The 24,512-nt window shown below is 42.9% G+C and overlaps 1 protein-coding gene across 5 annotated transcripts in view; it reads right to left on the reverse strand.

Moving 5' to 3' along the window:
* Nucleotides 1–24,512, reverse strand: part of RABGEF1 (RAB guanine nucleotide exchange factor 1) — a 67,679-nt gene that overhangs the window by 14,930 nt on the left and 28,237 nt on the right. For 4 of the 5 annotated variants that reach the window (XM_056559120.1, XM_056559119.1, XM_056559121.1 and 1 more), the window contains exons 3-6: nt 19,304–19,473; nt 15,095–15,214; nt 4,677–4,843; nt 2,250–2,331 (exon numbers count right to left, since the gene is read on the reverse strand). In XM_056559120.1, the coding sequence (XP_056415095.1) occupies nt 2,250–2,331; nt 4,677–4,843; nt 15,095–15,214; nt 19,304–19,473 (539 nt within the window). The remainder of the gene's footprint in view (nt 1–2,249; nt 2,332–4,676; nt 4,844–15,094; nt 15,215–19,303; nt 19,474–24,512) is intronic. The other variant, XM_056559123.1, reaches the window with a different exon arrangement.

Consider the following 24,512-nt stretch of genomic DNA (forward strand, 5'->3'; position numbering starts at 1 on the left):
AACCAGGGAGTCAGAGGCCGGATACAGCCTCTGACATCCCTGGTAAAACTAAAGACTCCTGCAGCACACCAGACCAAAGCGCTCGCTGCGGGGAGGAGGGGGCGGAGCTAATCTCAGTAAGGAAGGCACAGGTTCTCCCCTGTCGGCGCTAAGAAGGCAGCGCCGGTGTGAGGGGAACATCAAACCTCCCCGTGATGAATTAGGTCCTTTGTGTACAGAGCGGGGGGAGGGGCTGTGGACGTCCTCATTCTCCCCCTGCACTGACTCTTGTAATAGGCAGACCTGCGCTCTCGCGCTCTCCATCCTCCGGGAGGGGGTGAGGAGGCTTCATTATCTGCAGACGTGCGGTGAAATAATCAAACCCATGTTCCCGCTCTGAACTAGAGAAGAAGGGGGGTGGAGCTACTTGCCGCCATTATGGCCCCCGCCTGTCACACAGCGCCGGAGGAGCTGAGAGCCGCGACTGTGGCTCACTAAGTACAGGGGGCTGCCGCAAAGGTCGGTGGCTGCCCTGAAACATAAAACTGTAGGTGGGGACTACCAGGGAGACCCGACCCCAATAAAGATATTAACCCCTTAGGTCCTGTGCCGGGGGGAGAGCCGCCACTAGGGTCGGTGACTGCCCGAAATGTGAAACTGAAGGTGAGAGTACCAGGGAGACCCAATCCCAATAAAGATATTAACCCCTTGAGTCCTGGGAGGGGGGCGTGAGAACATACTCACCTATCACACATACTCACCTATCTTCGCATACTCACCTGGAGACGTCTTCAGCCACATTTTAGTCACCTGCATCACGTTATGCTGCTACAGCCCAAGATGAGCAGGGAAAAATAGGGGGACCTGGACCCACGGTGCAACCCCAGGCGCTGGCCGTTGGCGCGAAGGGGTTAACGGTGCATTTGTATTTTATGTCCCGTGCCCCTTAGCCGCATATGGGGGAACAGGTAGGCGCCATGCTCCTGAACCCCCACCGGAAAAAGGGAAACAAAAAGGAATAAAGAACCTAACTAAACAGCCCTTACTAGAAAATAAGAAAAAAGACAAGGTCTGGAGAGCTCCAGACCTGTGTCTTACCTCCTAAGTGACACTAGCTAAAACTGGTTGCCTCACTGCAGGTAGGCAGGTATATCCTGCCAGGGAGGAGCCGACTTTTCTTTTTTCTAGTGTCAGCGACTCCTAGTGGCAAGGGCATATACCCATCAGTTAGGTGTCCCCTAATGAAGAGCGACCGAGAAAACCCCAATTTTGATAATCTTTCTGGGTACTGTAGTCCTCCCATTTCCCATATTACTCTGGTTGCCCGTCATTGAACCCTCTCCAGCTCCACTATATCTTTCTTGTACACTGGTGCCCAGTACTGTACACAGTATTCCATGTGTGGTCTGACTAGTGATTTGTACAGCGGTAGAATTATTTCCATGTCGTGGGCATCTATGCCCCTATTGATGCATCCCATGATTTTATTTGCCTTGGCAGCAGCTGCCCGACACTGGTGACTACAGCTAAATTTACTGTTAACTAAGACTCCCAAGTCCTTTTCCACGTCAGTCGTCCCAAGTGTGCTCCCATTTAATACATAATCCCAGCCTGGATTTTTCTTCCCCATGTGCATTACCTTACATTTATCAGTGTTGAACCTCATCTGCCACTTCCCAGCCCAAACCCCCAAACTATCCAGATCCATTTGTAACAGTGCACTGTCCTCTATTGTGTTGACCACTTTACAGAGTTTAGTATCATCTGCCAAGATTGCTACTTTACTATTCAACCCCTCTACAAGGTCATTAATGAATATATTAAATAGGACAGGACCCAAGACTGACCCCCTGTGGTACCCCACTAGTAACAGTCACCCAATCAGAATAAGTACCATTAATAACCACCCTCTGTTTCCTATCACTGAGACAGTTACTTACCCAATATTTTAATAATACTTAATAATATTTTATGTATTAGAAAAACACCAATAACACTAGTTTGTGTACTAACCAAAAATGCTTTATGCTTACAAAGAGGATTTTAAAACTTTGACACGGACGAATGGCTTCTCACCTAAAAGGATGCTGATATTAGCACTGTAATGATTGTGATGCGATCGGAAGCATCATAACCATTAAAAATCACTCAAGTCCCTAACACAGTCCTGTATTTTTTTGTGTGTATTGTGTCCTCCAAGAGTAAAACTGGCATTACACTGAACTGAGGATTTTCTCTTTCTTATATACAAATTTTATGAATAATATTACCTTTCCAATACATCTGCAGCTTGTCTGCTGTGTTCTGGTAAAAATCCTGAGTGAACTCTGACAACTCATCAATGTTTGACTCCTGCACAGGGAGAACAATAAAACAGGGGGAAAAGTGGGAAAATGTAACACATTCTATTGAAATCAGGTTACAAAAGGAGTAAAGCTTTTATTAAACCCCCCCCCCCCCCCAAAAAACTATATTTTTATTAAAAGGTGCGCTATTGGTACATGAGCGTACCTTTCTGTCAACCAGGATATGGCTTACACTTAAAACTGGTCTCTGGGGCACCATAACACCCACTGATTTACTTCCTAGGGAGCACGTAATGCAGTGTTTCCCAACCAGTGTGTCTTCAGCAGTTGCACAACTACAAATCCCAGCATGCCCAAACAACCCAAGGCATGCTTGAGGTTATAGGGGGAGATTTATCAAAACCTGTCCAGAGGAAAAGTTGCCGAGTTGCCCATAGCAACCAAATTGCTTCTTTCATCTTTAAAAAGGACTATGAAAAATAAAAGAAGCAATTTGATTGGTTGCTATGGACAACTCAGCAACCTTTCCTCTGGACAGGTTTTGATAACTCTCCCCCATAGTTCTGCAACAGCTGGAGGAACACTGATCTAATAGTGCTGTATGGTAACAAATTAAGGAGGCTTCTTTTCGAAGGTGACATTACTGAAATAGCATTGAAACATCAAATTGCAGAATATGGCTAGGTTCACATTACTGAATTTCAGGCCAGAAAAATTCTGAATGCCGCCAGCGCTAGGACTATGCATAAATTGCTGATGGCAGTATATTCCAGGCAGATTCCGCTGAAAGAATAAGCAAGATCATTCTATTGGAGGCAGATTTTTAGCAGCAGAATGTTTGCTGCTGAAATTCTGTAGTGTACACCGTGCAGCGGAATCCCATTGCCACCACTGGGATTTTGCTGTACAGGAATTTCAGAGTGTAAATTCTGTAGTGTAAACCTAGCCTGTGTCTCCCATTAGACATAGTAATCCTTCCTCCAAATAGCCAGAAAGAATTGCTACAAAACACCATCTCACTCTCTCAAAGACTGGAGGTTGCCCTTGTATTCTATAGACAGACATTCATCATTCATTTAATCCTCCAATAGTCATTTCTTGTGGCAAAATAAGTATGTTGGTGTCTCAGGATATGGACATAGCAAAAGCTGTGTGTGATAAGACAGCCCATATTTCATGTGGGCTCCATTAAAAAAATGCATTCATTCATTCAAAAATACATGCCATGGTGTATTAAACCTTAAAGGGGTACTCCACCCCTAGACATCCTTTGGATAGGGGATAAGATGTCTGATCATGGGGGTCCCACCGCTGGGGACCCCCACAATATAGAATGCAACACCCACCTGTATCAGCTTCCGGCAGCGCTGGAGGTTCTGGCACCCGACAACGGGAACGGAAGATCGTGACGTCACAATTCCGCCCCCCGTGTGACGTCACGCCCCATCCCATAGACTTGCATTGAGGGGGCGGGGTGTGACGTCACGACTCTGCCCCCGTGTGACGTCACGCCCGGCCCCCTCAATGCAAGTCTATGGGAGGGGGCGTGATGACGTCACACGGGGGCAGAGTCGTGACGTCACGATCTTCCGTTCCCGTGGTCGGGAGCCAGAACCTCCAGCGCTGCCGGAAGCTGATACAGGTGGGTGTTGCATTCTATATTGCGGGGGTCCCCAGCGGCGGGACCCCCGCGATCAGACATCTTATCCCCTATCCTTTGGATAGGGGATAAGATGTATAGGGGTGGAGTACCCCTTTAACAAGCGGAAGAGCCATTTGCCCTAATAAGATTCAGAAAATTTATTCCATATATGCATTTATATCCCAATGTAATAAATCAGGAACTAGTGATGTTTTCCAAGGAATGTGTTGTAATTTTATATATATATATATATATATATATATATATATATATATATATATATACGGGGTCAGTACTTTCCTCGGGGAGAGGACACCTCTTCAGGTGTAACAGAGATTCACATTAGGCCATTTAGCACTCCGCGGGCTTCTGGGTAAAAAAATAAATATTTAAATTAGCTCACCACACCCTGTTCTGTACTGATGAGGGGCAAACACCCCGAAACAGCTGTCTGCAGATGGGTCCTCTTTCCTTCTGGAGAGAGTTCTGGCTTGGCATAAATCCCAATCAGTTCTGAGACTTCTTAAATGGAGCCTGAGCTGTTTTGCAGGACACACTATCTGTGAAGGTGGTGTGGTGAGCTAATTTAAATATATATATATATATATATATATATATATATATATATATATATATATATATATATATATACACACACATTTTTTTTATTTATTTTTTTATTTACATGTCTCTTCCTAATATACACAGAAAATAATGACTTAAGGCTGCAAAGAAAGACATCCAGATACCTTCTTGTGGTGTATGGCTTCCAGGAAGACTTTGCACTGTTTGTAGACATCATGCCCTGCTTTATGGTAGGTCTTTAAAAACTCAATAAAATCTTTAGATACCCGGTCGGTCTCAATGCTGTACTGGCGAGTTAGAGAAGGGCTGGGAGCTTTAGCTTCTTTCATATCTGTTTCAAAAAAAATATTGAAAATATTTTACTAAGATATTTTAGTCTACAGTGGAAACCAATGTGCAATGTTTTATGGAGGTTGACCCCAGGATTTGGCTGCTGACGTATACGTGAACTGCATGGCCCCATTTACATCAATGGCTTGAAAATAGTCAGTTATTGACTATGTCCAGGTAGTTTCCTGCACATACATGTACCATGAGTCCACGTAAAAACATAAAAACATGTACACGCAGGAAATGACCAAGACATAGTCACAAGCTGACTATGTTCGGGCCAATGTATAAAACAGGGTTCTCCATGCACATATATATCAGCAGCCAAAGTATACGTGAATAGGAGGGCAAAATCATCCATAAATGCTATCACAATCACTTTAAAAGGAGATAAATCATGTACGAAAATGAAGTTTTAGATCGTCGAGGGTCCGACTGCTGGGACCCCCCGCGAACTCCTCTACGGGGCCCTGGTACTCTCTGGGAACAGGGTTTGTTGACCCGTTCACTATCCTTGGCTCTCCCAGAGATATATGGACGGGACGTGTCTGCCACCGCTTTGTATGGGGGTCGACACGCTCTGTTCCTGTGGAGAGTCGGGGACCCGTGCAGAAGATCGCAGTGGGATGGGGTCTCAGCAGTTGGACCCCCCGTGATCTAAAACTTGGGGATACGTTTTTCTACGTGATAATTCTCCTTTAGGGTACGTTCACACATACAGGATCCTGCACAGAATTGATGCGCAAGATTTGTAATTGCAGATTAGAAGCCTTGAAATCTGCAGCGGAAAATCCTGTGCATCAAATCCTGCGCATCAAATCTTAATGTTTTTTCTGGGTTCAAATAATTATCATAATATTTAACACTTTATAACACTTACATAAAAAGGCCCAATATGTCGAGCTCAAGGTCTGACCGTTGTAGCACTCCTTTACTATAACTGAACATCACATGGGTTAGGGTGGGTTCACACTGCACTTTTTTCTTTTCCATTTAATGTATATGTTTTATACATTTGAAAAGAAAAAAAATTATACATTAGTGGATGCTAAAAATGGATGCTGCTGTATACCATACTGCCGAATGCGTTTCCCATTGGAAAAAAAATAAATTGTAACGTATACGCTTTTGCCATATACAACTGAGTTTATGCATACAGTACAGTACCAGGAACAATAAAAAATGGCAGTGTGAACCAACCCTTACACTCTGTGACAACAAATAAATAATTTTATTAACGCTATCCCTATTTGTTTTAAACAAATACTGTAAAGCGGATTCTGTATACAATGAAAAGTGACATTCTGTATCATATTCTCAAAATCTCTGCTTTCAGCAATCCCATAGAGCCTTCATCAGCATGATATCTGTCCTGGTCACGAGATGGTCACAAGGCTCGGTACAGTCTCATTAGTTATCAGAGCTGTGAATTGTAACAATCTGGGTCCCTGTATGTCCACAGCATGGCAAGGACAGACATTTATACACTGGAAGCAAGTTTTCTATTCAGTAACTGAAGAGATCTTAAAACCACAAGGAAGTGATACAGAAAGTGCATTTTCAATATATAAAAAAGTTTAACCCCTTAAGGACCAAGAATGTACCAGTACGTCCTGAGTCCTTTCTCTTTCTATAACGCGGGGCCACAGCCTCTAACAACGGCCGGGACCCGTGGCTAATAGCGCGCGGCACTGATCGCGGTGCCGCGCATTACTAACCCTTTAGACGCGGCTTTCAAAGTTGAATGCCTTGTCTAAAGTGAAAGTAAATCAATGCTGGTTAGCTGAGGGAGCTGTTCGGGATCACCGCAGTGAAATCGCGGAATACCGAACAGCTGTAGGCAGCAAGGTCCCCTTACCTGCCTCCTGTTGTCCAGTCGCCGAATGACTGCTCAGTGCCGGAGATACAGGCATGAGCAGTCAAGCGGCAGAATCATTGATCAATGGTTTCCTATGAGAAACCATTGATGAATGTAAAAGATCAGTGTGTGCAGTGTTATAGCCCCCTATGGGAGCTATAACACTGCAAAAAAAAGTGATTAAAAAAAAGTGAATAAAGATAATTTAACCCCTTCCCTAATAAAAGTAAGAATCACTTCCCTTTTCCCATTTAAAAAATAAAACTGTGTAAATAAAAATAAACATATGTGGTATCGCCGCGTGTGAAAATGTCTGAATTATAAAAATAGTATTAGCGTATTTTGTCACTTTTTATATCATGAAAAAATTTATAAAAAGCGATCAAAAAGTTCAATCAATACAAAAATGGTACCTAAATGGTAGCTAAAAACTTCAGATCATGGCGCAAAAAAAAAAAAAAAAAAAAAAAAAAAAAAAAAAAAAAAAAAAAAAAAAAAAGAGTCCTCATACCGCCCCATACGTGAAAAAATAAAAAAGTTATAGGGATCAGAAGATGACAATTTTAAACATATAAATCTTCCTGCATGTAGTTATTTTTTCCAGAAGTACGACAAAATCAAACCTATATGAGTAGGGTATCATTTTAACCGTATGGACCTACAGAATAAAGATAAGGTGTCATTTTTACAGAAAAATGGAAGCCCCCAAAAGTTACAAAATTGTGTTTTATTCCATTTTGTCGTAGCCTTTTGGGTAAAATGACTGATGTCATTACAAATTAGAATTAGTGGCGCAAAAAATAAGCCATCATATGGATTTTTAGGCGCAAAATTGATAAGAGTTATGATTTTTTTAAAGGTAAGGAGGAAAAAATGAAAGTGCAAAAACGGAAAAACCCCGGGTCCTTAAGGGGTTAAACTTGATTTTTCGTAATTCACAACATCCCTTTAAATAGTTTTATTGTAAAAGTGGCAATATTAAACCATATTTCACTTTAATGTATCCATTGTAGAACAGGTTATCTCCACCAAGGGCTAGGGCTGGGCGGTATACCGGTTCATACCGAATACCGATTTTTTTTCTCCCTCACGTTATAAATTTTGCCCATACCGCAATACCGGTTGGGCCCCTTCCCCCCCCCCCCCCCCCCGTGAATGAGCGAATTATCCGCCTCAGTGCGCTGTCCCCACATCGCGGAACTAATCATATTTGACCCTGTTCTGCTCCCCCCCCCCCTCCATGTGAATTATCAGCTGCGCTGTCCCCACATCTGTTCCCACATCATGTCACCCGCATGCGCTTCTCTGCTCATCCTCATACGATTTGCGGGCCACTAGCGCTAGAAATCTGTACTACAAATAATGCTGCAAAAATAAACAAAACAAACTTTAACTTACCTTCCGACATGGTCCCTCTGCTGCGGTCCTGGAGATGGGAACGTCACAGAGCCGTCAGCCTATCACCGGCCGCAGCGATGTCCCGCCTCGGCCGCTGATAGGCTGAGCGCGCTGCCATGTATGCTCATTACATGACAGTGGGCTCAGCCTATCAGCGGCCGCAGCGATGGCCCAGCCGCTGATAGGCTGGTGGCTCTGTGACTTTCCCGTCCCAAGGAAACTGCAAGAGGACCACAGCGCAGGACAGTGAAGACGGTAGCAGAGCAACGGGGGAACGTAGGCAGGTTAGTTAAAGTTTATTTTGTTTATTTTTGTAGCCTGGGATACGTTATTTGTAGTACAGATTTCTAGCACTACGGCCCGCAACTCATAGGAGGATGAGCAGAGGAGCGCACGCGGGTGACATGATGTGGGGACAGATGTGGGGACAGCGCAGCTGATAATTGTAAGGGGGGGGGGGGTTGTTGGGAGAGAAGCGGCACCCAGGTCACATGGGGGCGAGGGGAATGCCGTTAAATACTGTGAAACCGCCATCACTTAAAAAAATACCGTGATACACGTTTTTCCTCATACCGCCCAGCCCTACCAAGAACATAGAAACATAGAATGTGTCGGCAGATAAGAACCATTTGGCCCATCTAGACTGCCCAATAATCTGAATCCTATCAATAGTCCCTGGCCCTATCTTATATGAAGGATAGCCTTATGCTTATCCCATGCATGTTTAAACTCCTTCACTGTATTTGCAGCGACCACTTCTGCAGGAAGGCTATTCCATACATCCAAAATACAATAGTGCTCCTTAAAGGAGTACTCTGGTGGAATATATATATATATTTTTTTTTATTTATTTATTTATTTATTTTTTTACTCAACTGGTGCCAGAAAGTTAAACAGATTTATGAATTACTTCTATTTAAAAATATTTATCCTTCCAGTACTTATCAGCTGCTGTATAATACAGAGAAAGGTCTTTTCTTTTTAAATTTTTCTGTCTGACCACAGTGCTCTCTGCTGACGTCTCTGCCCATGTCAGGAACTGTCCAGACTAGGAACAATTCCCCATAGCAAACCTCTCCTGCTCTGGACAGTTCCTGACATGAACAGAGGTGTCAGCAGAGAGCATTGTGGACAGACAGAAGATAAATTCAATAAGAAAAAAAACTTACTCTGTAGTATACAGCAGCTGATAAGTACTGGAAGGATTAAGATTTTTAAATAAAAGTAATTTACAATGACTTTCTGGCACCAGTTGACTAATAAAAAAATAAATAAATAAATTCCACCGGAGTATCCCTTTAATGCATGTATTGAAGGTATGTTTCACATTGACACATGGCCTAGGCTTCTTGGTCACTTCATTTATCCAGCCTAAGGAGTTTTATTATAAACATTAGTTCTATTCACTTATCCAATAACCAAGTAACTTTCATGGAATACACCAAAACACCACTGTGGGATGTCTACTGCTGCAATGCCCAGACCATAACAGATTACAAAAAAAGCTTAAGCGCCACCTTGCCAACAGGCTGTGTGTTGTAGAGCAAGTATGCCCTGTTCAATATGAATAAAGCTGAGCTGCAATATCAAACACTGTCCGTAGACAAAAGTGGTGCTGCTTCTGGAAAAAGCTATTTTTTAACTATATATATTATACTATTGCCCATTTATTACAATTTTAAGATGAAGTATGTATTACAGTGTCCACCTGCAGAGCCTGATAATACTAAAGTGAAATTCACATTCAAAACTTCTCCACCAATCAGCTGTGGGTCAGAAGTCTTGTTTAAGATTGACAGATATGTAACATGGATTCATTCTCTTGCCTGGTAAACCAAAATTTCCATCATACAATGGGTTAAATCACAAATACATGTGAACATACAGTGATAAAAGACACAAACACAAATGCTAGTATGCACCCACCTCTGAGCTTGTCATAAAGCACTTGTATATCAATGAAGAGGTAATAAAGTAAAATAGGACAATGACACATTAAAACATAGAATGATTAAAACCAATGATAAAGGAACAGAAGGGGATGGCAAACAAAGACAGCAGGAAAATAAATCCAGAAAAAGCACATGCAACAGGTGCAGACACTGCAAACAGTATACAGTGAAATAAGTATTCCAACCTTGAAAAACATATTCCCTATGCAAATGAGGAGAATTGTCTGAAAGTGTGTGGGGGGACCCCAATCAGTGGGTTGGCACGTGCTCCATTCATTGTCTGTGGAAGTGCTGGAAATACCGAGTATTCGCTCCCATAAGCAGTGAACGGAGAGCATGCCAGCCTACAGGTTTATTTGGCGGGGAGCATCAGGGCTCTGTTAAAGACATATTGGACCCCCACAATCAGACACTTATCAACCATCATGTGGATAGGAAATATGTTTCGGGAATATCCCTCTCTAATAATAACCCTAAGCACCTCACAGAAATTCTCAGTCCCAAATGGATATAGAATTATCAATGTGAGTGAAAACTTCTTGACCACTCAGGTACAAAATTCAGCCAATGTTGCTAACTCCCAAGGTCTATACACTATCAATTATAGGGTCTATCTGTCCAACACACAAGGAGACAACCCCAAGCCCATCCCCCCCCCCCGCCCAAAAACTGACTAAAGGTCCTCCTGTCCTTACACTTGTATATGTACACCCCATAACGCAATCTCTTACAGATTAATGCCATTTTCTTACTAAAAAGTAGGGATGTCCCAATACCATTTTTTTTTAAAGCTGAGTACCGACACTTTAATTCTAGTACTCGCCAATACCATTTACGAGTACTTTTATTTTAAAGGGAAACTGACACCAGGGTGACCCGGTTTCTTTGTTGGGTGCAATGGAGGCGGCTGCTGTAGTATGAGCCAAAATTTCTCTCTCCTACATTGGACAGAACAGGGAATTTGCATTGGCGGTGAGACCAATGACCACATGGTGAGCAGCGGTAGAAACCAGATCACCTGCACTATCTACCTAAAAATTTAAGTTAGTGCAGGTCACTCTATAAGATTGCCTTTAATATTAGGTAGTATCCCCTTGCAGACACTAGCAGCAGCCCCCTGTAGACATTAGTAGCAGCCCCCCTGTAGAACACAGCTCCCCCTTGTAGATAGCGTCCCCCCTTGTAGACAGCAGGCCCCCCTTTGCAGGCCCCCCACCTTGTAGACAGCAGGCCCCCCCACCTTGTAGACAGCAGGCCCCCCACCTTGTAGACAGCAGGCCCCTCCCCCTTTAGACAGCTGGCCTCCCCTTTAGTCATTAGTAGCAGCCCCCACCCTTGTAGACAGCTCACCTGCGGCTGTCCTCAGATGGGTGCTGCCGCTCCGCTGCCCCTTCTCTCGTCCACATCATGGCGTTCTATGGAGGAGCATGCGATATACACGTCACTCTGCTTCCTCCGTACCATTACGCTGGGCGCAGTGGAGGAGGTGGAGTGACCTGTGTCACATGCTCCTCCATGGAACACCATGATGCGGACGGGAGAACGGGGCAGCAGGTATCGGATTTGGTATCAGGGACATTGAACGAGTTCCTGATACCATGGAAATGGCTAGTATCGGCACCGATACTAGTATGGGTATCGGGACACCCCTACTAAAAAGCTTATCCAAACCTAAGCAAAGCTGCTACTACAAAGTGAAGCTCCACCTCTACATATGGTCTTTTTAGTTTGATATGAATACATTTAGGTTTGTTGCAGTTTCCTGCAATGTGGATATTGGTACTTTTAAAGGGGTACTCCGCTGCTCAGCGTTTGGAATAAAATGTTCCGAATGCTTAGAGCCGGCACCAGGAACTTGTGACGTCATAGCCCCTCATGATGTCACGCCCGCCCCCTCAATGCAAGTCTATGGACAGCTGTCACGCCCCCTCCCTGCATCGTGAGGGGCGGGGCTATGAGGTCAAGAGCTCCCAGCACCGACTCTAAGCATTCGGAACATTTTGTTCCAAACACTGAGCAGCGGAGTACCCCTTTAAGGTCCCTTTTACACTACTGTTATGTTCCTGCATTCTGACACCTGTTATTCATAAATAATGGGTCATGGAAAAATGGATGAAATAACTAAATACAGCAGATGATAACTGATGACCAATTTAGACGGACATTCTGTCAAAATAACGGACATGTGCCATCCATTATGCACCGTTATAGTCCATTATTTTATGTCTGTTATTTTATTTCCATGTGACTTCCTGGTTGTGATGCTGTACTGAGCATGCTCAGTAGCAATAACGGATCATAACGGAATATTAAACGGACAATAATGGATGTCATTTGTGAACATCCGTCACCCATAGACTTCAATGTTAAAATGTTAACGTCCATTATTCCAATGTTATTTTTGATGGGACAATTATTAGTGCATGCACCGTTATTTGCCCTGTCAAAACTAACGGACATTAGTCATAATGGGACATAACTGATGCTAAAAGATGGTCAAAAAAATCCCACTGACATGAATGGGATTTTTTGAAGGCCATTTTATGGACTGACAGGAGTTCATGACGGAGATTTTTACAGGAGGATAACGGTAGTGTGAAAGGGGCCTTACAGCAAATTCCCCCCAATCGTTGCTACAGAACATTCAGAAAATCCCCTAAATGTATAGGTACATGAGGAAGATTCCATGATGGGAGCAGAAAATACATTCCCAATAATAAAACTTTTATGGACGAACAAGTAACAAATGCAACATTATATATTCTGTAAAAGCAATACCTGTAGCAGCGGGTGGTATATGCGAGTGGCAGGTGGTAAATGGAGGGGGGGAGGGCGCATGGTGGTGGCATACTGAAGGCGGTGGGTGTATGCAGGGGGCAGCGAATAATATATGCGGGCGGGCGGCAGGGAGCGGAGCCAGCCGGCCGGCCACTATGGATATAATACTACGGCATTGTAATTTCATATTCCCCACCTGGAGCTGTGATTGGCCGAGGGGTCTCGGCCAATCACAGCTTCAGGAGGGAAAAATGAAACTATAGTGCCGTAGTTTCACACTCCTGTGAGTCGGCCGGGGAGCGAAGCGCTTGTCAACTGCCCTCACAGTAAGGACATGCTTGGAGTTGTAGTTGTGTGGTGCACTTGTACAGGTGAAAAGCCCTCCACTCCCTGGCCGGCTCACAGGAATATGAAACTACTGCACTGTAGTTTCATTTTTCCCTCCTGAAGCTGTGATTGGCAGAGACCCCTCGGCCAAACACAGCTCCAGGCGGGGAATATGAAATGACAATGCTGTAGTATTATATTCATGATTACTGGCTGGCCGGCTCTGCCCCCCGCATACATCCACCGCCCGCAGTATGCCACCACCACGCGCGCCCCACCCATATACCACCCACTGCCCGAGCACCACACAACTTCAACTCCCAGCATGTCCCTGTCACCCGCCCGCACATTTCCCAACAGCCCGCGCCTCACAACTACAACTCCCAGCATGCCTTTACAGTAAGGACATGCTGGGAGATGTAGTCATGCGGCACAGGCGGTGGGACATAAGCGAGCTTCCCTGGCAGTTGCTAAACTACAACTCCCATGATGGGAGTTGTAGTTTAGGAACAGGGAGCCTCCAGCTGTTGCTAAACTGGAGGCTCGCTGTTGCTAAATTACAACTCCCGTCATGGGATGGGGGTTGTAGTTAAAGGGGTATTCCAGGCAAAGTTAAAAGATTTGTAAATTACTTCTATTAAAAAATCTTAATCCTTCCAATAGTTATTAGCTTCTGAAGTTTTCTGTCTAACTGCTCAATGGGGATGTCACGTCCCGGGAGCTGTGCATGATGGGAGAATATCCCCATAGGAACTGCACAGTTCCCGGGACGTGAGTCATCAGAGAGCAGTTAGACAGAAAACAACAACTCAACTTCAGAAGCTAATAACTATTGGAAGGATTAATATTTTTTAATAGAAGTAATTTACAAATCTGTTTAACTTTCCGGAGCCAGTTGATATATAAAAAAAAGTTTTGGCCTGGAATACCCCTTTAAGCAACTGCTGGAGGCACCATAAATGTATTAACATATTTTTCGTGTTCTTTTCTTATCATTTCAGATCCGTGTAGGCAGAGGACTTCTTTGGATTCGGTGTATTACATCGTTGACCAGCATTTTTTTTTTTTGTTTAATATTAATAAAATGCTTAACGAGAACTTGTGGGGGAGTGTTTTTTGGAATAAAAGTTTTTTAAACGTGTGGTGTTTTTTTGTTTGTTTTATTAACAGGATTATTAGTGGAAGTTGTCTAATATACGGAATCTATTACTAAGTCGGGTCTTAGCGTTAGCCACAAAAACAGCTAGCACCATTATTACCCCAGAACCCAACGCCAAAGGGGTAGAGGGAAGAGTCGGTACCAACAGGCCCGGAGCATCAAAAAATGGCCCTCCTGGGCCTAGGCGGTAACAGGTTAGCGTTATTCAGGCTGGGGAGGGCCAGTAACAATGGTCCTCACCCACCCTGGTAACGTCAGGCTGTTGCTGCTTGGTTGGTATCATGCTGAGAATGAAAATACGGGGAACCCTATGCGTTTTATTAAATTATTTAATTATGTTTGCAAAAAAAATGTGTGTGGTTCCCTGTATTTTCATTTCACATATATAATGCACATTTTTGTCATAAATGTGGCTTTAGAGCAGAAAAGTCACAGAGGACAAGAGGTGGTGTTACAAAGTGGTGTTCTGAAGTAATTTCTTGGTTTTTGCTTATGTATGCCCCTGTGATAGTATGATAAATGTAAGAAACACTTACACCATGGAAATCAGTGTACGTAAGTAGTGTACGTAAAAACAGCTTAAGGAATACCCCCCCCCATAGAGCTCCAAAAAGGTGCAGCTTCCAAATCTATAAAACAGTAACCGGCCCATAAGTAAGGTACTACAGCGGTGGAGCTACACTTTTTGTACAGTTTAAGGAGCTCAGTACAGACACAGTCCACACCATACAGAACACCAACAACACACTCAAACAAGTAGTGCTGGCTAAGCTAGGTTACCTTCAGCAGGGGAGGCCAGCTCCCAGGGAGGGCCAAAAAGACCCTTGAGGTCCCTGAGAATGTCAGCACTGCGCTCCCTCCCTCCTGCCTGCACCGGCTTACCAGACCTTTCTTCAGTGTCTGAGTTATTCCAGGACCAAACCAGAAAGGTTAAATGAACAGGGGAGGGGAGAAATCAGGAAAAGAAAAATAAAATGAAGGAAAAAAAGTTATTGTGATGAATAAATGAAACAAAGTGCAAAATAAAATAAAGTACAAAGCAGCCCCGTGCAGATGCTATGTGTAAGGATGAAGCTTCAGGTTTGTGTTGCTTTTACCAGATTCTTTAACCGGCATAGATTAGGCACACCACTTCTTTCTTATCACCTGACTACGAGACATCTGTCCTTCCAACCAAAGCTAAATCCACTATTTGGCATAGTAAATTTTGGTCTACAAAACTTTTTTTTTTTTTTTTTTTCTGTAAAAAAGTAAATGTTCTCATTTACCAATTACCCACACAGTGGGCAGGCAGGTATCATTCTGATGTGCCATTGTGTTGGCACACTAAAATTATGTACTTTTTTTTTTTAAGATCTGTACCACTTGGGACATGTTTTGGATAAAGTGTGCTCGTGCATATCAGTATGAAGCATGACCTCTCACACCGGACAGATTTACTATAATTTTAACCAGTGAACTGGTGTAGAATACACCAAAAAATACATGCCAGCTTGTTGTTGATGTAGGTTTCAGCATGCGGTGCGTGGACAATGAATGATATGACAAATTTTACGTCTCTTAATAAATTTGGGACACCTTACTCCAATTGCTTCTTTAGCTTACAAGGTAGCTACCTATAGGTGGCACTAGAGAGATAATTAATATCTATGATTCCTGATGAAGTTAGTCCACATTCACACATCAGAATTTCCGTGCAGGATTTCACATTGGAATTCCTGTACGGTCCTAGCGCCGGCCTATTATGCCGGTGCCTGCAGACTCGAGAATGTCAGCTTGGAGATTTTCCGTGCGGTCATTCCATAGTGTGAACATAGCCTTAGACTTGATTGCCAAGTGCACTATTAGCCTCTGTTCACATGTTGCAGCTAATTAGCGATACCGCAACTAACTACCGCATGTGTTTTTTCCAGTGAATGACCAAATCGCAGTAAGGCTAGGTTTCCAAACAGGTTTTTTTTACTTGGATATTTTTTCTTGGAAAACTGCCATTGCTGTTTTGGAGCCAAAGCCAGTATATTCATGAGGGAGGAGTCCTTCCTTTATATTTTCTGTTCCTTTGGAATACACTTCTGGCTTTGGTTTAAAAACTGCAGTGAAAGGACTCCAAAAAAGGCAGAAAAAAAACCTGTGTGGAAACCTAGCCTAAAAAATTAAGCATATTACCACAATTATGCAAATCGCTGAGAAATTTTAAAATTTTACAGCGATTACAGTAATTTGCTGTTAAAACGCATACGGTTATTTGTAGTACTGCTAATTAGCTGCAACGTGTGAACACAGCCTGAAAGGCCTCAGTTAGTTCCTTGTTTTAAAGATATGGCACAGGTTGTATCAGACGTCCTGATGCCTTAAAAGAAGGCAACAATCCATCTGAATTAAAATCTAATTTTTTTTATCCTTTCTATTATGTGATAACTGTCTGATCAGCTGGGTCTGACCATTGGGAACCACACCAATTGTGAGAATGCAGGTTCTATGCCAGCAGTCAGACATTCGTACTGGCCCACCATTAAACTCTAAGGAACGAACAAATATAGCCAATACAGCGCTCCATTGTCCTATGCCCCCTGGTTTTGCAGAGCAGGCAACCCTGCAATCTTTGCCAATCCCATACAGTTGAATTGAGAGGCAGTCAGACATCACACAACGCTAGTTCTTGTGATCAGTGTGGATCCCAACAGTTGGACCTCAGCTGATCAGACACTCACCAAAAATTGTGCCAAATTCTTGCACACATTGGGGGAGATTTATTAAAACATGTGCAGAGGAAAAGTTGCCCAGTTGCCCATAGCAACCAATCAGATCGCTTCTTTCATTTTTAACAAGGCCTCTGTAAAGTGAAAGAAGCGATCTGATTGGTTGCTATGGGCAACTGGGCAACTTTTCCTCTGCACAGGTTTTAATAAATCTCCCCCATTAAGGCTAACTAGTAGATAGTCTAAATAGTCTTCAGATACATTAGATTTTTCAAGCAGCCTGATACACTGTGAAAAATCAAGTGCTTTTTAATTTTGTCCATCTAAGTTAGCATTGTCTAAATATACAACAGTTTTAGTAAATCTGGGCCCCCGATTGCAGTCGTCTGTCACTTATGCTGAAGTTTATGGCAGGTTAATAGCACATAGTGCAGCCAAAGAAGAGTCACAAAGATTCAGTAGGGACCACCGCTGCACCCACTAATGATTTCTCCCTATGCAAAGAGATGGGGAGACATCTGTGAATCATTAGCAGGCACCTAATATTTATCTAAGACTCTTTTCTGGCAGCACCGTCCAGCACTCTACACTTTGGCATAAGTGACACACCGCTGCAACAGTGTGTCCATCGCTATATTACACTTCCCTCAGAATGGGCAGCATAGCTTCTTAGAGGGAGCCTGTCAGGTTAGTTATCTGTGAGGACATACTCCAAAAATGGTTTGACCTAAAGAGGAATGCCATATCACAGACTTACAAGACATGGAGGATACAGTCATGGTCATAAATGTTGGGACCCCTGAAATCTTTCAAGAAAATTAAGTATTTCTTACAGAAAAGGATTGCATCAAAACTGTTTTGCTATACATACGTTTTTTCACTTAGTGTGTATTGGAACTAAAACAAAAAAGGGAGGAAAAAAAAGCAAAAATGGGATATAATGTCACACCAAACTCCAAAAATGGTCTGGACAAAATTATTGGCACCCTTTCAAAATTGTTTCAAGCATGTGGTGCTCCTTTAAACTCACCTAGGGCAAGTAACAGGTGTGGGCAATATATAAATCACACCTGAAAGCAGATAAAAAGGAGAGAAGTTCACTTAATCTTTGCATTGTGTGTCTGTGTGTGCCACACTAAGCATGGATAACAGAAAGAGGAGAAGAGAACTGTCTGTCTTGAGAACGCAAATTTTGGAAAAATATCAACAATCTCAAGGTTACAAGTCCATCTCCAGAGATCTAGATTTGCCTTTGTCCACAGTGCGCAACATTATCAAGAAGTTTGCAACCCATGGCACTGTAGCTAATCTCCCTGGGCGTGGACGTAAGAGAAAAATTGATGAAAGGTGTCAACGCATGGTATGGTGGATAAGCAGCCCCAAACAAGTTCCAAAGATATTCAAGCTGTCCTGCAGGCTCAGGAAGCATCAGTGTCAGCGTGAACTATCCATCAAAATTTAAATGAAATGAAACGCTATGGCAGGAGACCCAGCAGGACCCCAATGCTGACACAGAGACATAAAGCAAGACTACATTTTGTCAAAATGAACTTGAGTAAGCCAAAATCCTTCTGGGAAAACGTCTTGTGGACAGATGAGACCAAGATAGAGCTTTTTGGTAAAGCACATCATTCTACTGTTTACTGAAAACGGAATGAGGCCTACAAAGAAAAGAACACAGTACCTACAGTGAAATATGGTGGAGGTTCAATGATGTTTTGGGGTTGTTTTGCTGCCTCTGGCACTGGGTGCCTTGAATGTGTGCAAGGCATCATGAAATCAGAGAATTATCAACGGATTTTGGGTCGCACTGTGCAGCCCAGTGTCAGAAAGCTGGGTTTGCATCCAAGATCTTGGGTCTTTCAGCAGGACAATGACCCCAAACATATGTCAAAAGGCACCCAGAAATGGATGGCAACAAAGCGCAGGAGAATTGTGGCCAGCAATGAGTCCAGATCTAAATCCAATTGAACACTTGTGGAGAGATCTTAAAATTGCAATTGGGAAAAGGCGCCCTTCCAATAAGAGAGACCTGGAGCAGTTTGCAAAGGAATAGTGGATGTGCATGTGTTACTACAATCCTTTTCTGTGAGAAATACTTCATTTTCTTGATAAATTTCAGGGGGCCAACATTTACGGCCATGACTGAAAGTTATTGTGACCACAGTGTTTTTCCAATATGTGCAAAAAATATAAAAGGTGAGCACTTAAACAGGAAGAATCAGAAGTGATGTATCTGACAGTAATACACTGAATGCTGCTCTATGTTGCTTCTGATAATTGTGGTTACCTTTCTTGGGTACACTTTTGGATGAGGCTGAAAAGAATTTCTTCACTGTTGTCACTTTTCTTGTCTTTTCATTGGATTTCTTTTCTTCAAACTTGGTAAAGCCAAGAGATGGCTGACCTCCCTGTGCACCCTGGCTGCTGGCATAAGCCTCCTCTTCTTCCCGCTGCAAGCTGTAATGAAAAATGTCAATAGGTCAGGCCGAGACCTCATAATTAAGCCTACATAACGTTAGGATACTACTGATCGTGGGGATTACCCTGTATATTGTGTGGACATGGATGAGAATATGTCAACATTCTAGCAATGGGAAGATACCTTCAGCCACACAAATCTCCTTTACTAGAAAGTCTCAGTTGTAAATCTCTTTAATACACAGCATGTTGCTTATCTAATATCAAGCAGATACAGGAGATCCACAGACCCACTAGAAATAATCGTTCTGTGTGAATGACATCAGGTTATTGCTGGTGATGCTACCACGACGAGACAACGCTTTCTATAAAGATAGCCACCCCAGGGATCACCTGATCATTGCTGTTGTAGCTTAAGAAACTCATAAAGTAGCTGCAGCCAGCCATACATTTTCTCATAGGGCTCATTCAGAATCCTTGGGAAGCAGAAGACAGAACTAGCAGGTGCTAGGACGGCTCGGAAATGCGCCATCTCCATAGACGGCAATGCATTTCAGAGCAGATTCTACAAAAAGAATGTTCATTCTTTTCATGCAGTCAGATATTTTTCTAGATATATTTGGAGGGTTTTTATAATTTACAAGTCTTCTTGTTTTTTTAACCCCTTAAGGACTCAGCCCATTTGGGCCTTAAGGACTCAGACAATTTTATTTTTACGTTTTCGTTTTTTCCTCCTCGCTTTCAAAAAATCATAACTCTTTTATATTTTCATCCACAGACTAGTATGAGGGCTTTTTTTTTTTTTGCATAACCAGTTGTCCGTTGTAATGCCATCACTCACTTTACCATAAAATGTATGGCGCAACCAAAAAAAATACTATTTGTGTGGGGAAATTAAAAAGAAAACCGCAATTTTGCAAATTTTGAAAGGTTTCGTTTTCACGCCGTACAATTTACAGTAAAAATGACATGTGTTCTTTATTCTTTGGGTCAATACGATTAAAATGATACCCATGATAATATACTTTTCTATTACTGTTGCGCTTAAACAAAAAAAAAACGCAAACTGAACCAAATTAGTACGTTTAAAATCCCCCTATTTTGAAGACCTATAACTTTTTCATTTTTTCATATAAGCGGCAGTATGAGGGCTAATTTTTTGCGCCGTGATCTGTACTTGTTATTGATACCATATTTGCTTATATAAAACTTTTAATAATTTTTTTTATACATTTTTTTTTTTTGGAATAAAAGGTTATAAAAAAGCAGCTATTTTGGACTTTTTTTTTTACTTTTTACGTTCACCGTACGGTATCATTAACATTTTATTTTAATAGTTGGGATATTGACGCACGTGGCGATACCAAATATGTATATAAAATATATATTTTTTTACACTTTTTGGGGGTGAAATAGGGAAAATGGGACAATTTAAGTTTTTATTGGGAGAGGGTGTTTTTCAAATTTTTTTTACTTTTATTTTTTTATTTTTTGCTCGATTGCTAATACTGTTCAGTGCTATGTATAGGACATAGCACCAATCAGGATTATCGGTCATCTTCTGCTTTGGTCTGCTCGATCGCAGAGCTAGTAATTCTATTTAATCATTCAATACCAGCATACAATTTAATTAGGCGTTTGCATCTGTGGGGCAATCTCTACACATGCAATTTTAACAGCCTTGTTTGTGTCTATCTTTAGTTAGTTACAGGGCTGACAATTTTGCCCTGTCACCTATTTATACATCACTGTTTAATAAGTGTGTTTTAATCTATACATTAAAAGCTATGATTTATTAGCACCTCAATATTTTCTCCCCCTTACTATTTGCTTTATGCTCTTTGGGAGTTGTCTAAATTAGAGTGGACACCAGTATTAGTCCACAATATTATTACGATCGCAGATCAGAGCAGAAGACCCCAGGAGACAGCCGGAGCAAGGTGAGGGGACCTCCGGCCACCATGCTGGATGATCGGATCGCCATGGCAGCTCTGCGGGCAGTCCGATCATCCATTTAAAGTACCGCAATGCTGCAGATGCCGTGATCTGTATTGATCAAGGCATCTGAGGGGTTAATGGCGGACATCCACATGATCGCGGATGTCCGCCATTACGGGCGGATCCCTGGCTGCTATCAGCAGCCGGGACCTGCCGCAAGCATGCGTCAAGTACCAGCTCACCAGGACGTACATTTACGTCCTGCGTCGTTAAGGGGTTAAAGGGTTTCCCGCATTGACCTTCTGACACGCTGAACTTGAACGTTTTCCATTCTCCTATGTATAGCGTAATGCGAACACACATCTAAGGGAGTTAAAAGGGGTACTCCACTGAAAACATCTTCTCCCCTGTCCAAAGGATAGGGGATAAGATGTATGATAGCGGGGGGTCCCGCCACTGGGGATCCCCACGATCTCCACTGCGGCACACGCCATTCAGTGCTCTGAGCGAACTCTGCACTGTGCCCGTTGACTGGAGATGCCAGCTGCCACTGCCCCTCTATTCACGTCTATGGGAGGAGTTGTGACGGCTATGTACTAGCCATCAAGCCCCCTCCCGTAGACATGAATGGAGGGGTGTGACGTCATGAACGCGGAAGCTGCAAGCCGTTGGCGGCCCGGAAATCACGGGGGTCTCCAGCGGCGGGACCCCGCAATCTAACATCTTATTTGGATAGGGAATAAGAGGTTTAGAGCTGAGTACCCCTTTAATGAATTGACAGTAGTTGCAGCAAAAGTTCTAAAATAAAAAGATGAAACATATCTCAGGTTAAATCTCTGTCACTCCTATTCTGATAATCTGGTGATCCCGATCGGTCTTTTTCCTGGAGAGAGGGCAGAGACCGGTCATTGGCTGCAGCGGTTATGTAGATGTACCGCACATCTCCACCGTAGAAAAATGAAGGCTGGCAAGACCAACAAAGGAATGGCACTAGAGTGGCGGGGATTCTAAGTGAATGTATTATGTAAATTTTTTTTTACTGATTAGAGACAGATAAAAAAAAAAATTGAAATTTTTTTTCATGTAAATTTTAGTACATTATTATGGGGGATCCCATTTTGAGCTGCTTTTAACAGCATTTAAACATATGCTTTAAAGCAAGCCCCATGGACATAGACACAATAGTCTAGGGCTGCCCCTATTGACTTCTATGGGAGAACTTTGTAAGCATTCTCTTTAAAGGAAAAATGCGGCAGAAAACTTCTACCTTCCCCTGTGCCGGGGCAGCAAAAAAAAAAAAAAAAAAAAAAGATCTTTAGCTCGCCTTCCTACGTTCCCCCATTGCAGCGGTATCAGTGTCCTGTTCCTTCGGCACTGTTAGGGTCCCTGCTTATCTTGGGAAAGTCACACTGAGGTCAGCGTATAGACGGCCGCAACGATATCCTGCCCCAGCCGGTGATACACTGAGCAAACTGTCATGTAAAGAGCCGGCCGCGGCGGGAAATCGCTGCAGCCGGCAATATGCTGACCGCAGTGTGACGTTCAGAGCTTAAGAAGCAGGGACCCTAGCTGCGCCAGAGGAGTGGGACGCCGACACTGGCGCAATGGGGGAAGTTAGGAAGGCAAGCTAAAGTTTTTTTTTTGCTTTTGCTGTCCGGACACGGGGGAAGGTAAAAGTTTTCCGCCGCATTTCACCTTTAACCTCTGTTAGGTAATTTTGCATGGGGGGGCATTTACTTATTGTGAATGATCTGTTTCTGTCTTATTTATGTATTGGCATTGCCTTTTACTTTAATCCTGTCTGTGATGAGAAGGACACTGCTGAAAAGTGTTCTTGACAGAACATTAAATCTCAGATTATTATAAGGCTTAGTGGCCAGAATAAAAACTGGAAAATTACAGGGTTATTTTATATAGTAAAATGGCAAATTAGAGAAAACATCCCCAAAAAGCCCTATTAAAAAAAGAAAGATGTTCAATATAAGAAAACTTGATTTGAACAATAGTTCATTTTCTGATGGTACTTAAGGACTAAGAGCATACCTGTACGCCCTGAAGCCTTAACGGGGTACTCCAGTGGAAAACAATTTTTTTTAAATCAACTGGTGCCAGATAGTTTAACAGATTTGTATCTTACTTCTATTTAAAAATCTTAATCCTTCCATTACTTATCAGCTGTTATATGCTCCACAGGAAATTATTTTCTTTGTGAATTTCTTTTTTGTCTGACCACAGTGCTCTCTGCCGACACTTCTGTCCATAACAGGAACTGTCCTGAGCAAATCCCCATAGCAAACTTCTCCTGCTCTGGACAGCTCCTGACATGGACAGAGGCGTCAGCAGAGAAGATGGTGGTCAGACAGAAAGGAAATTAAAGAAGAAAAGAACTTCCTGTGGAGCTGATAAGTACTGGAAGGATTAATATTTTTAAACAAAAGTAATTTACAAATCTTTTTAACTCCCTGGCACCAATTGCTCAAAAAAAGTGCGCTATGAGACTCCATTTTCTGACCAAGAGGGCTGCTGCAACCTTCTTTTTTGTATAGTTTGGATTTGCCACAGCAGCGTGCACCTGTGTATTAGGTAGTTGTGCTGGCTCTAATTTTTTTTTGCTGTGCAAGCCAAGGGGACTGGCACCCCCTTTAGCCGTGCCCCCCTCCCTGTTCACAGGAGGTTTTTAAACTGATAGTGGATCCTGCATGTCACCCAGTCAGAGGCTATATGCCCAGCAGAGGTGAGTGGAATAAGCATGTTAAGGTCCCATCCGAAGTGAGGCCACCTCTGCGTGGTGGATGGGGGACACGTTTTGAAGTTTGATAAGAGCCTCCATTTTTTGACCAAGAGTGCTGCTACAACCTTCTTTTTTGCACACTTTGTATTTGCCCCAGCAGCATGCACCTATGTATTATGTAGTTGTGCTGGCCATTTACAAATCTGTTTAACTTTTGGGCACCAGTTTATCCCTTTAAGTGATTTTGAAGCCAACACAGGAGCTGTGCTTGTATAAGAGCAGTGATAGTCGGCTACCATCAGTAGCCAGACATTCATTTCTGAAAACGTGGCAGTGGCGATCCCGCCGATGCCCGTCATTTAACCCTTTAGACGTCGTGATCAATGCCAATTGTGGCATCTAAAATGAA

This window comes from Hyla sarda, chromosome 2 (genome assembly GCF_029499605.1).
Source record: "Hyla sarda isolate aHylSar1 chromosome 2, aHylSar1.hap1, whole genome shotgun sequence".
In the NCBI taxonomy this organism is placed as follows: domain Eukaryota; kingdom Metazoa; phylum Chordata; class Amphibia; order Anura; family Hylidae; genus Hyla; species Hyla sarda.